This window comes from Mirounga leonina, unplaced genomic scaffold (genome assembly GCF_011800145.1).
Source record: "Mirounga leonina isolate KUSES-001 unplaced genomic scaffold, KU_Mleo_1.0 Mir_109, whole genome shotgun sequence".
NCBI lineage: Eukaryota > Metazoa > Chordata > Mammalia > Carnivora > Phocidae > Mirounga > Mirounga leonina.
Genome location: NW_023270244.1, coordinates 4,879,031 through 4,893,800, shown reverse-complemented (window position 1 = coordinate 4,893,800; position 14,770 = coordinate 4,879,031). Strand labels below are relative to the sequence as shown.

Sequence of the window (14,770 nt, the reverse complement as noted above, 5' to 3'; positions counted from 1 at the left end):
ATTTGGGTGTTTTCTAGGTCGGGACAAATAATAAGTAAAGCCACCAAAAACATTTGCATACAGGTTTTTCTGTGAACATCGATTTTCTTTTCAGTTTGATAAATACCAAGTGATGGGATTTCCTGGTCATATAATAAATGTATGATTAACTTTACCAGAAACTGCCAGGTAGTTCTCCAAAGTGATTGTACCATTTTCTATTCCCTGAAGTTGTGTATGTAAGTTCCATTTCCTCTACTTACTGTCAGTTTTGTTTTTAAACATTTGAGTAGGTGTGCATTGGTATCACATTGTAGTATTAATTTAATTTACTTTTCCTTAATAACTAAGTATGTCTAGCATCTTTTCATATGCTTATTTGCCATCATCTATATATCTATTTTGGTAAACCTGTGTGTTCAAATATTTTATACATTTTTTGCAGTTGGATTTTCTTTTTTCTTACTGAGTTTTGAGTGTTCTTAACTATTCTACTTTATAAGCCCTTTATCTGAGGGGTGCCTGGGTGGCTCAGTCGTCAAGCCTTCAGCTCAGGTCATGATCCCAGGGTCCTGGGATCGAGCCCCGCATCGGGCTCCCTGCTCTGCCGGGAAGCCTGCTTATCCCTCTCCCACTCCCCCTGCTTGTGCCCCCCTCTCGCTGTGTCTCTCTCTGTCAAATAAATAAATAAAATGTTTAAAAAAAAAAAATAAGCCCTTTACCTGGTATATGCTTTGCAAATATATTCTCCAGGTCTGTGACTTGTCCTTACATTTTTTTAATGGTGTCTTCCAAAGAGAAGTGTTTTAATTCTGATGAAGTTCAGGTGATCAATTTTTTCTTTTATGTATCATACTTTCATTATATATCCAGAATTGCTGCCTAGTCCAATATAGCAATCATTTTCTCTTACATTTTCTTCTAGAAGCTTTATTGTGGTTAGTCTTAAATTTAGATCTGTAATCCAGTTTTAGTTAATTTCTGTACATTGTGGAAAGTATGGACCAAAATTCTTCTTTTTCTTTTTGAGGGGCAGGTATGGATAGTTTAGTTGTTCTAGGCTATTTTCAAATGATTTTTATTTTGAAATGTAATACAGTGATACAATTTTTAAGAGTCTGAGTAGTACAAAAGGGTTCACAGTAAAAATTCAGTCTTTTTCTCACCTTTGTCCCCAGTTGCCCTCCTTCAGAGGCAATCACTGTTTACCACAGAGATTCCATGCCATGGAAATGTCTCTCTGCTGTTGCTTTTTTGTGGGTAGAGACCCATGTTTTCTCAAAATAGTAGGCAAAGTGATCTTGTTAAAAAGTTTAGTTCACATAACACTGCTCAAAGCTTCACAAGGCCCTAAATGATTGGTGTTTGTATCCTGTCCATGTCTCCTGTTTATGCATACACACAGCCCCCTTCACTGCCTTTCTTCCCTACTTCCCTCCTCCTTACTTCTCTCTGGCCACCCTGCCCTCTCTATGGTCTTCACATACACCATGCAAGTTTCCACCCCAGGGCCATTGTGCTTGCTAATCCTTTGGCCTGGAATTCTTTTTTCAGGTATCTGTAAGACTTGCTTCTTCACATTCTTTAAAGATTTGTTTGCTCAAATGTCACCTTCCTCAGTGAGGTCTTCCTTAACACCTTAGTTTTAAAGTGCAAATTATGTCCCCCAATTCCCTGTCATCCTCCTGCTTTATTCTCCATCTTGATCATCACCTTCTAACATTATTCATAATTTATTTACTTTGTTTATTGTCTTTTAATCCCCACTGGAATATAAGGTTCACGAGGACAGAGTTTTCTGTGTTTTTCATTGCTCTCTCCTATGTTTAGAATAATGCACTTAAATATTTGTAAGTCCTGACAGCCTGAAAATATGTTCTCATACACAACATATTTTTGCACAAGTACAAATGAAAACAAAGTTATGACTTTACATGATTTATATATATTGTGCTCTTTGTACAAACATGTAAATTTTGGCCTCTTCTTATATGTGTCTTCTGGCTACTTCAGAAAGTTTACTTAGGTTGGAATCTAACTTCCAATTATGACAATATACGTAAGTACATAGGAAAACATGCTTTCTTTTGAGATACATAGAAATATCACTTAGATTCTAGAGAGCAAATTTCATCATAGATTTCTAGAGTATAAAAGATATCATACTTAACTATAGCATGTATAACCTAGATTGGCAAATTCTATTCTGAGCTCTGCTACTAACTTGCTGAGTGTTCCAAGACCACTCTGCTGCATATTTTGGCATAGACTTGCCAGCTATAAGCACAAAAATTTCTGTCTTCTTTTCCTTATGTGGTGTGATAATGACAGCATGGTTATTTGTTGTATTCTGTTGAAAGGGTGTTGTCCATGACTCAGAAGTGATGATAGTGTGGTTTTGAGAGAGAAGTAAAAGGAAATAAGAACTCTGTTCACAATATTAACTTGGATTTGAGATGTATTATTATTTACAACTTACTTAGTCCTTAGAGGTCCTGAAAACTTTTCATTGATGACTTCACTTCCAGTAGACTACAGGTAGCCCTTAAAATAAACGCAAAGTCTAAGTTAGTGCTTCTCGTGTTGTTAGCATACATCAGGATTTCCTAGAAGATTTGATAAAACACAGATTGCTGGACCCTACCCCCAGAATTTCTGATTCAGTGGGTCTGAGGAGGGACATGAAATTTTACATTTCTAAGAAGTCCCCAGGTGATGCTTATGTTACTCTCTGAGGACCACACTTCGAAAATCATTGCCAATAGAAAGTTCTTGCAAACCCAAGGCACCTGTCAAAAAACGGTTTTGGCCAGATATGATACATTGTATTCTTTGGTTTGTCAGCAGTGAGCACTTAGAGAAGCCACCCTGAGGGAAAGTATAGCCACAACCCTCCATGTATTAAGAACAATTGCAGGCTTACTCTTCTGTTGGCAAACATGAGTGAATCTGTGAAACCCCAGTTTATCACTGGATGGAGCAGGTGGACCCTGACCTCCAGGAATTACTTTGTCTTAGCTCTAGTACCCTGATGTTCTCAGTGGCCTTCATTTTATTTATTTATTTATTTATTTATTCACTCATTCATTCATTCATTCATTTTAAAGATTTTACTTATTTGAGAGAGAGCACGGAGAGGGGCAGAGGGAGAAGCAGGCTCCCCACTGAGCAGGGAGCCCAACACAGGGCTAGATCCCAGGACCCTGGGATCATGACCTGAGCTGAAGGCAGATGCTTAACTGACCGAGCCACCCAGGCGCTCCAGTGGCCTTCATTTTAAACAGCAACATTTTTTTTTTTTTTAAAGCCACAAAATCTTTAGGATAAATTTGTCCTTAACTGTTTATCTTAATTGATTATGTTTGGTCATTCATAGTTCATAATATTGCTGAGTTGTGAATTTTCTGCATTCATAATGCTAAAAGGACTTTAATAAAATCCTTCACTCTTAAGAGAACTTAAGTTCTCTTCACAGTGTCAAGATGATAACCTTCCTACTGTGAACACAAAGAGTTACATTATCTTAATATTACCTATTTATAATTACAATTGATCCCATAGGCAAGTATGAATAAGATAGTCTGTCAAGGAAGTGAAATGTAAATTAATCAAAGATAGCTGAAAAAGATTAGTAGAATGGGAAGTTCAAATGGGTTCTGCTTTTAAGACTGAAACTTGTCTCTTCAAACTAACCTGTAAGCCATAAGCCTTTGAGCAAAATATTATCAAGTTGAGGTCATTAGCATAATAGCATTTTTAAGCACTAATAAAAGTCACAGTTCTAAAACTGATTTTAAAGCAACCATGAACTGGCAAAAACTGACAGAATCAACTTTTTTAGAACTCTGGAATCTAATCCAAATTTACATCAATTGGGGGACTGTTTAGTGAAGAAAAGGGCAGCTGATTTGGGGCATTTAAGGAAATCTACAGGTCACTGGCTGACCACTGAGATAACAGAACAGAGACTTCAGTGATCACACCCAGCAAGGAACACAGCCTTTGCAAGAATAGTGTGGAAAAGTCACAAAAGAAATGGATGACTGCAGCCTTGTCCAGCAGTCAGCAGCTACCCTGAGGCAGAGAGAGAATCTGATTTCCAGTAACCACATTATAATGTTCAGGTGTCCAGTTTTCAGCAAAAAGTTATAAGACATACATAGAAACCATAAAGTATGCCTATTCATAGGGGAAAATAATCAGCAGAAACTGTCCCTGAGGAAGCCGAGACATTGGACTTACTAGACATAGACTTTATATCAACTGTCTTAAATGTACTCAAAGAGCTAAAGGAAACTGGTAAAGAAAATCAGGAAAATGACATATGAACAAAATTAGAATATCGATGAAGAGACAAATTATAAAACAGTAGAACTAGACATGCTCAAAGAAAGGTACATGCCAGAACTTTTGAAGGACTTAATCCCCATGGCATGTTCACATAAGTGAAAGACATAACAAGACAGGACATTTGGAGACTATGCTGGTGTGACTGAGTTAATATAGGACCATAAAGCATCTGTTAGACAAGATGTTACAGGAGCTGGGCTCCTGTTGGCTTGCCATTTGTTGGCTGATTTATCTTGGAACAGGCACTGAACTTCTTATCCATGGTTTCCTGCTCTGTGAAATAGAGCATCTGTTCTAGAGACACATAGTGAAGATCCAGGGAGACACTGTAGCAGTGCTGAAAATGTGAGGCATCACTATGTTCATCCTGCAGAGGAACCAACAACCTAATGATTAAAGGAAGAGAATGTTTATATATGCTACCAAGTTACCAGTAGAGGGACAGTGCTTGACTTAAAGAACTCTGCAGACTTGAGCAGCTGTTCAGGTAGACATTATGCCCAGAGGAGGAATTTCAGTGCCTTTGGAATCCATCACTCTGTTGTTAGATTTTTTTCACCGTTCTTTATTCCCCACTTATTATCTTCTCATGCCTCCAAATTAAACTTACTTTCATCTTTTTAAAATTAGGATTAGTGTAGGGGCGCCTGGGTGGCTCAGTTGTTTGGGTGTCCAACTCTTGATTTTAGCTCAGGTCCTGTTCACAGGGTCGTGTGTCTGGCTCCGCGCTAGGGTGGAGTCTGCTTGTCCCTCTCCCTCTGCTTGTCCCTCCCTCTCTCTTTCTCCCAAGTAAATAAATAAAATCTTTTTTAAAAATTAGAATTAGCATAAATGCTTACTTTTCAGTTATTTCTCCTTTCCCAGGAATTTTATGATACCCTTTCATATCACTAGAAGACAACCTAGAATGTCATATAATGCACATTGGATCAGCTTGGTCCTTCTGTGTCATTATACTAAGCGTTAATAGAAAACAATTCCAAGAAATAGGGAAGTACTGAGTCAATTTGTACATGGTGTACAAATAATAGATAAGACTGTTGACTGGTTTCTTGTGACAACCATTTAGTTGAGGAGGGACAACTATTGAAAACAGTTGCACTGATGCCACTGGAGCCTGGAGGTATACTTTAGTTGGTTAATTTGAAAGAAAGGCACAAATAAAATCCTAGGGTAGTTCTAAAACTGTTGTGAGCAATAGATCTATCTGGAACTACAGTTTTCATCCCCAGTCCTCACAAACTAAATTTCATTTCTTTTGCTTTCATCTACTTTCTGTTGTAAAAGTTAACAGTGAGGGGCTCCTGGGTGGCTCAGTCGCTTAAGCATCCAACTCTTGATTTCAGCTCAAGTCATGATCTCAGGGTCAAGGGAGCAAGCCCCGAGTTGGGCTTCATGCTCAGCCGGGAATCTCCTTGAGATTCTCTTCCTCCCTCTGTCCCTCTGCCCTTCCCCTCCTCTCTCTCTCTCTCAAATAAATAAATAAATCTTAAAAAAAAAAGTTAACAGTGAAATGACCCAAATGCTGAAAGCCAAAGGAGCAGCAACAAACATCAGATTGTTTGCACTGAATAGTAAAGCAGATACTTTCCAGTTAGCTTTTTTTTTTTTAAGTAACACCAAAAAGTCACCTTGACTAAATTGATAATTTAGGATCTGATTATCAGCCTCTCTGAAGGATTCCTGGAAAAGTTCTGTTCTTTTCATCATTTAAAAATATTCCATTTATATGGGGCGCCTGGGTGGCTCAGTCTTCGAGCATCTGCCTTCGGCTCAGGTCATGATTCCGGAGTCCTGGGATCGAGCCCCACATGGGGCACCCTGCTCCGCGGGAGGCCTGCTTCTCCCTCTCCCACTCTCCCTGCTTGTGTTCCCTCTCTCGCTGTGTCTCTCTCTGTCAAATAAATAAAGTCTTTAAAAAAATAAATAAATAAAAATATTCCATTTATAAAGTCCCTCCACATGAAAGCTTTTCAGTGATGTAACTCTCATAAAAGTAGGTGTCTGCTTTGAAATGCATTTGATGTTTTGGAGAAAATAAGTTCTCTGGTATTCCTGCCTCCTAAAGTTGAGATTTTACTGTTTTTGTTTTGGGGATAGGTACAGAATTTTCACAGCTGTATTCAGGTAACTGAAGACTTTGTGTCTCCAGAACATCTTGTACAGTCATTTCATTTGACACAGGAACTGAGACTTTTGAAGGAGGAAATCAATTATGATGATAAACTCCAGGTAAGAGATGAACTTTCTGACGAGCTCCTGCTCTGCATGTTTTTTTTATTCAGAAATAGGATACCTGCAGAACAGCTTAGTTAATCACTACCTAGTTTGTCACATTTGATTAACAAGCACAGGTTAACAATATGCATTTAATTGTATGATTTTTAGTGGCCCTTATCCTAACTTGCATTTTAACATTTTTTAACTATGACATTTGTTTTTCTTGAATTTGGCTTTGTTTCATTAAGAAAAAAAAATTTTTAATATAGCAGTTTTCATTTGTTACTTTATCTCCAGCTAAAGTGATTAGAAATACCAACATCTCTTTCAGGTTAAAAATATATTGTATCATGCAGTCAAGGAAATGGTGAGAGCTTTGAAGATACATGAAGATGAAGTAGAGGATATGGAAGAAAATTAGGTGTGGTCCAGTTTGATGTTTTGAGGCCATTGAACTGGAACTACTTACTCTAGAACGATGATATGTATGCACATTGACTTAAGCTTCATAAAACCATCAGTGCCAAGAAATTCTCTTTTGTAGTAATTACTTGTTACTGATACCGCAGCAGTATAGCATACGTCACAGCTCCTGTGATTCAATGTTAGTTACGAAAACAAGCTGAATTTAAAAAGCAGCGCCTATAGCTGTTTTTGTATTATAGTGTATATGATGTTTGTGAAAATGCCAGATTTAAAATGATGTATTTATTTTTGAAAAAAAAACCCACAAAATTCTATGCTATATTGTTGATCAAGTGTAAATGTGACCTTGTACAGTTTAATAAAATAACTGATATTTTTCACTACATTGAGACAGTTACTGTGAGAATAGGACACAAACACCAGCTATTGCCTGCATTTGGGAAATTGCTGAATCGCACAGCATTCATGTCATAATCAGAAAATTACTGCCAAATAATTGTAAAATTTGTAAAATATGAAGTATATAAAGTAGATACTAAATACGGACACTTCAATATTTTGTTGAAGCTATTGACTGTACAATTAAACATTTTCAAAAGGTGTAATTTATTTAAAATTGTCTCATTTTGGTAAAATTTATGTGAACTTTTAAAGCTAAATATTAAACTTAATATGCTATGTAAATATATACATATATACATTTAATGATGTATTTTTTTAAAACATTGGCTTGCTTTTATTTGTTAAAAGTGCAAGTGTTACATATGGCTTTGTACATTAAAGTTGAAAGGGGTTTTACATTTTCCATTAAAAGGACTTTATCAGAAAATGGCTTGTTCCAGCGTTCTTCCTGTTATGACACACATACTAATGGGGATTCATCATCATGATGACTACTAGCATTTACTTATGATACAACATTCTCTTCTGGAACATTTCTCCTTTGTTTTACTCTTAAAAGTTTCCAGCTTTTCTGTAGATTTTATGAGCCATCATCGCTTCTTGACCTTTTGGCTAAGATCAGGTGTAGATTTTATGAGCCATCATAAGTGTTTCAGCTTACTTGTCCTGTGGGCCAACTAAAGAAGGGAATACAGGTAACTCCCATTTGTTGTTTATGAGCACATTTTCATTGAAAGAAGAACCCATAAATGAATTTTTAAAAAGCCATGATTATGAGCGTATATGATCAACTTCAAGTAAGTGTTTTTCATAGCAGAAATAGCTGATGATAGAGTTTTGTGGGTGGGAGGAAGGCGGGGGAGCAGTGGCGGGGAAGAGGCTAAAGTCAGCCAGCCTCAGTTGAATATGAGCTCTACTTGGTAATTTGCTTTAATTTGAAGTCTTGGTTTTAATAGCTGACTATTACCAGAAAAAGGAAATGATTCAATTACCATTCTACCTCTACACTATGCACAATGAATTGTGGTATAGCAAGTGGCCAAGATTCAGATTCAAGTTGGTTACCAATTGGTTGCTTTGAGGTGCACAGAGCCCTAACTATATGAATGCTCCTGGAAATATGTAGTCCTCCACTGACACCTGCAGGATATTTTTATTTTCATCTGAAAGCACATACTTTAAAAGAAAAAAGTAGCCCAAGTTGTGACCTTGCAAGTTGCTTAGTTTTCATCCTCTTGTTTATATCTACCATTTTTAGCTCCATGTGAGCTATTTATTATATCACCTTCCACTCCAGGCAGCATTCAGCCAGGAATGTGAGCAGTTACATTTCACATTAATGCCCCACATGGCACAAGAGTTAATGGGATGGGGGCGCCTGGGTGGCTCAGATGGTTAAACGTGTGCCTTCGGCTCAGGTCATGATCTCAGGGTCCTGGGATCGAGTCCCACATCGGGCTCCCTGCTCCTTGGGAGCCTGCTTCTCCCTCTGCCTCTCTCTCTCTGTCTCTCATGAATAAATAAATAAAATCTTTAAAATAAAAAAAATTTAAAAAAAAGTTAATGGGATGGATGATGACTACGTGGCTAGAAAAATTGGGCTGAGGAATAGTTCAAATGATTATGTGAATTTTCTTTTGTAAGGTTTTGACTTTTTATTTATTTATTTATTTTGTTTTATTTATTTATTTATTTATTTATTTGACACAGAGACAGAGACCACGAGAGAGGGAACACAAGCAGGGGGAGTGGGAGAGGGAGAAGCAGGCCTCCCGCGGAGCAGGGAGCCCGATGCGTGGGGCTCGATCCCAGGACCCTGGGATCATGACCTGAGCCAAAGGCAGACGCTTAACGACTGAGCCACCCAGGCGCCCCTAATTTTTTACTTTTTAATACTGTTTTTCAAAACATGTTTCATTGCATTTAAATGGTACTTTTTGCTTAACACTTTCAAAAGTCCTATGTGATCTAATTTTGTAGTGAAATTAATTTCAAGCCCAAGATACTAATTCTGGAGTGGACTGCCTGCTGGTCCCTTAAGTCTGCCAAGAACCCAGAGTCTTATGCTGATTTTCTTCCAAAAGGTTTGGCTTCTTTGGCTGTTGTTTCAGCCACCTTTTTAACCATCCTACGACCCCTACAGAATAGCTGTGGCTTCTTTCAGAGCAAACTCATCTGATAAGAGTATTCTATCCATGGTCTTAATTCCATGCTAGTGACTTAATTCTTGGTAAGACAGGGTGGAGAGAATGGACTATAATGCTTACGTCATTAAAAGGCGTTTGACTTTTTGGAAGGCTGGGAGTTGTGTTTGCTGCCTGTTGGAGCAGTTCCTCTGACCATTTACCTTGTTCCCTCCACCCTTTGGGTTGGCTCAGATGCTTCTTATATTTGAAACCATCTGAGAGCATGTCTGTTCCTTCCTGATAGCAATAGAGTAAGTAGTAAATGTGTAGAATAATATGAAAAGCTTCAAGGAGACTTTATACAGGGAAACTTGTGCTGAATATTTAGGTCCCTCCCATTTTACCGTAATTTGGACCTGAATCTGAATTCCTTTTCCTGACCAATGAATTACATGAGTCCAAATCCATTTCTCTTCTGCCAACACATTCTGGGATTCTAACACCCATAAAATGTCTAGTTTCTTGTTACTTCCCTTTGGTAGATGGAATATGAGTTTAATGATATCTGTGTAAGATTAGTGAGCTTCAGAAGAAAAATGTGCTCTCATACCTTTGCTTGTTCTGTGTGTGTACACGTGCTTTAGATACAGAGATGTAAATTTAGCATGTTCTATCTCTAGATGCCAACCTATCAAAGATATTCTGCCAGACCAAATCAGGAACGTTGGCCATGGAAGAAGAAAAAGGAAATGATTCAATTACCGTTCTACCTCTATACTATGCACTATGGATTGGGGTATAGCAAGTGGCCAAGATTCAGACTCAAGTTATGACGTACCTGGTTACACAGTAATCTCAGTAGTGACACCTTGAAACTATATGAAAGTTATAGGAACTGAGTAGTATATGTACTTTGGCTCTCAGAGTAATCAACCTGATTCTTTTAATGAAAGCAAAGTGACATCAGAAACCTTGCTGCTTGTGACAAACACTGTGAAGTGGTTGAAATAGGGTTCTATGAAATCAGAGGGAAAGTGGTAACACCAGATGTGGATGGATGGGTGGGGCTCAATACCATCATGAAGGTTCAGGTGGTGCAGTTTTCTGCATTAAGTTTTTCTTGCAGACAAAATTGTCCCTTAAGCAAACACAAAATGCACATCATGCTCAAATTGTTCCCTATAAATTTATGTTGGGACAAATTTGCACTTTCAAAGCAATACTTACCGCTGAACTGACTGTACAACAAAAGATTCTTCAAAGCTTTGAGCCAATGAAGACAGAGGGTTTCAGAAATAATTTCTAGTAAATTAAAAATTTGGTACATCTGTTGAATTGTTTATCCCATGACTGGGTGCATCATCTCACATTCTCTCCCAGAGGAGAAATGAAAGTAGCTATTGAGCCCAGTAACTAATGGTTATGTGTTCTAAAAGAAATGTATAAGCTCTAGAAATTGTAATCATGGGAAATTGCGCTCATCCCTTGTTAATAATGGAACTTTTGAGGAAATACATAGGACATACTGATCTATCATAGTCGGCTTTCAAGTATGCTGAGTTCGGAGTTCACATTTGGTTCTAAGTATTCCATTCACGTCTTTCCAACCATTAGCAGTTTCTTGAATTTTTCAAGTCCAGCTTTTACTCCTCATCTTCCTGGTGTTCAAAACATTTTCTGTGGTGTTAGTGAGCTTGGTGTTAACTGAACAGGGAGAAGGGTTTATTTAAAAGGGAGATAGAGGGGCGCCTGGGTGGGTCAGTCCGTTAAGCATCTGCCTTCGGCTCAGGTCATGATCCCAGAGTCCTGGGATCGAGCCGCACGTTGGGCTCCCTGCTCAGCGGGGGCCTGCTTCTCCCTTTCCCTCTGCCACTTTTCCTGCTTGTGCTCTCTCTCTGTCAAATATATAAATAAAAGATAAGGATGACCAATAATTGAATGAAGCCCAAACCATTTTTGATTGTTAAAATACCTCAGGAGTCTTAAAAATTGTTTTTTTTTTTTTTTTCTGGATTTATCAAGATATGTACCACCAAGTATGAAGAATTGGGGGTAAATGGGGGTACTTACAGTTTCCCCACCTAGAGATGACCACCGTTACTGGTTACTTGCCACAAATCTTTTCTATGTGTTTTTTTCACTTCACAATCATGTATTATATAAAAATTGGTATGCTGTTTGGGTTTTTTTTTTTTTTTTCAATTGTTACTATGCCATCCTAACTTTCAAACTAAATATTTCTAATAGCTTTATAAATCCACAAATAGATTTGCCACCATGGAAAGACAATGAAAAATAGCATTTACAAATAACCACAGAAAGGGGTGCCTGACTGGCTCAGTCATTAGAGCATGTAACTCTTAATCTTGGGGTAATGAGTTTGAGCCCTACATTAGGTGTAGAGATTACTTTTAAGAAATGTTTTAAAATAATTTAAAAAAAAATTAAAACAGCCCAAGGTAAGTCCAAATCTCTGTCTTGAGTTGTGACCCTATTCATTCTGTTGGCAGTCTTCCAATAAATGAGCCTACATTTTAAAATTTCAACAAATACCTAAAGTATTATATTCAACCAACATTTTAAAAAATTTTATAAAATTTTAATTCCATGATAGTTAACATACAGTATTCAATTAGCTTCAGGTGTACACTATAGTGATTAAACAATTCTATATTCAGTGCTTATCATGAGAAGGGTACTCTTAATCCCCATCACCTACAGCACTCATCCTCCCACCCACCTCCCCTCTGGTAACCATCAGTTTGTTCTCTAAGTTAAGAGTCTGTTTTTCAGTTTGTCTCTTTTTTCTTTGTTCATTTTTTCTTAAATTCTGTACGAGTGAAATCTTATGGTATTTGTCTTTGACTTATTTTACTTAGCATTATACTTTATAGATCTATCCATGTTGTTGCAAATGGCAAGATTTAATTCCTTTTTATGGCTGAATAATATTCCATTGTATATCTATACCACATCTTTATCCATTCATCTATAAATGCAGCTTAGGCTGCAGGCTCTCTAAAGAGCAAGGGAAGCCCAATGTGGGACTCGATCCCAGGACCCTGGGATCATGACCTGAGCCGAAGGCAGGCACTTAACAACTGAGCCACCCAGGCACCCCTCTGTTCTGTTACATTAATCTGTGCATCTGTTTTTGTGCCAATACCATACTGATTACTACAGCTTTGTAGTATTTCTTGAAATCTGGATTGTGATATCTCCAGCTTTGTTCCCTTGTTTAGGTTGCTTTGGCTATTCAGGGTCTTTTGTGGTTCCCTGCACATTTTAGGATTGTTCTGGTTCTGTGGAAAATGCTGTTAGTATTTTAATAGGGATTGCATTAAATCTGTAGATTGCTTTGGGTGGTATGGACATTTTAACAGTATTTGTTCTTCCAGTCCATGAGCATGGAATAGTTTTCCCTTTGTTTGAGTCATCTTCAGTTTCTTTCATCAGGGTTTTATAGTTTTCAGAGTGCAAGTCTTTCACCTTCTTGGTTAAGCATGTTCCTACGTATTTTATTACTTTTGGTAATATAAGTGGGATTATTTTCTTAACTTCTTTTTCTGCTACTTCATTATTAGTGTTTAGAAATTTCTGCATATCAACTTTGTATCTTGTAACCTTATGAATTGATTTATTAGTTCTAGTAGCTTTTTGGAGGAGTCTAGGATTTTCTCTATATATCATGTCATCTGTAACTAGTGAAAGTGTTACTTCTTACCAATTTAGATGCCTTTTATTCCTTTTTCTTGTCTGATTGCTATGGCTAGGACTTCTAGTACTAGGTTGAATAAAAGTGGTGAGAGTGAACAGGCTTGTCTTCTTACTGACCTTAGGGGACAAGCTCTCCATTTTTCACCATTAAGTATGATGTTAGCTGTGGGTTTTTCATAAATGGCCTTTTTTATGTTGAGGAATGTTCCCTCTAAACCTACTTTGTTGAGGGTTGTTGTTTTTTTTAATCATGAATGGATATTGTACTTTGTCAAATGCTTTTTCTACATCTATTGAAATGATCATGTGGTTTTTATCTTTTCTCTTGTTGATGTGCTGTGTCACACTGATTTGTGAATATTGAACCCACCTACATCCCAGAAATAAATTCCACTTGGTCATGGTGAATGACTTTTTTTTAAAGATTTATTTATTTGAGAGAGAGAGTGTGTGCATGCATGGGGGGAGGGGCAGAGGGAGAGAATCTTCAAATAGACTTCCTGTTGAGCAAGAGCCCTATGCAGGGCTGGATTTCATGACCCATGAGATCATGACCTGAGCTGAAACCAAGAGGCCAACGCTCAACCAACAGCCACCCAGGCACCCTGGTGAATGACTTTTTAAAAAATGAATTGTTGGGTTTGGTTTGCTAATATTTTGTTGAGGAATTTTGCATCTGTGTTCATGAAGTATATTGGCCCGTAGTTCTTTTTTGTAGTGTCTTTATCTGGTTTTGGTATCAGAGTAATGCCGGCCTTATAGGATAAATTTGGAAGCTTCCTTTCCTCTTCTATTTTTCTTGGAACAGTTTGAGAAGAATAGGTACTCACTTTTCATCAAATGTTTGGTAGATGGCACCTGTAAAGCCATCTGATTCCATTTCATTGCCAGTCATCGGTCTGTTCAAATTTTTTATTTCTTCCTGATTCAGTTTTGGGGGGTTATATATTTTTAGGAATTTATCCATTTCTTCTACGTTGTCCAATTTGTTGGCATATAAGTTTTTGTAGTAGTCCTTCATATATAATCCTTTGCATTTCTATAGTGTTAGTTATTTCTCCTCTCTTGTTTCTGATTTTGAGTCTTTTTTTTTTTTTTTTTTAATGAGTCTGGCTAAAGGTTTATCAATTTTGTTGATCTTTTGAAACAACCAGTTCCTGATTTTATTATCTGTACTATTGTTTTTTGGGGTTTTTTTTAAGTTGAATTTCTTTTATTTCTCCTCTCATCTCATTTCCTTCCATCTTCTGGTTTTGGGTTTTGTTTGTTCTTTTTCTAGCTCCTTTAGGTGTAAGGTTAAGTTGTTTTATTTGTGATTTTTTTTCTTTTTTTTTTTTAATTTTTATTTATTTATTTGAGAGAGAGAATGAGACAGAGAGAGCACGAGATGGGGGAGGATCAGAGGGAGAAGCAGGCTCCCCGCCGAGCAGGGAGCCTGATGTGGGACTCGATCCCGGGACTCCAGGATCATGACCTGAGCCGAAGGCAGTCGCTCAACCAACTGAGCCACCCAGGCGCCCTTTTATTTGTGATTTTTCTTGATTCTTGAG

At 37.5% G+C, this 14,770-nt stretch overlaps 1 protein-coding gene across 5 annotated transcripts in view; it reads left to right on the top strand.

The window, feature by feature from the left end:
* LOC118020124 (probable JmjC domain-containing histone demethylation protein 2C) overlaps positions 1 to 7,804 on the top strand; it is a 342,056-nt gene extending 334,252 nt beyond the window's left edge. For all 5 annotated transcript variants that reach the window (XM_035020072.1, XM_035020055.1, XM_035020063.1 and 2 more), the window contains 2 exons: positions 6,430 to 6,561; positions 6,881 to 7,804. In XM_035020072.1, coding sequence (XP_034875963.1) covers positions 6,430 to 6,561; positions 6,881 to 6,970 — 222 coding nt within the window. In that variant the 3' untranslated portion in view covers positions 6,971 to 7,804. The remainder of the gene's footprint in view (positions 1 to 6,429; positions 6,562 to 6,880) is intronic.
* Positions 7,805 to 14,770: the final 6,966 nt, after the last annotated feature.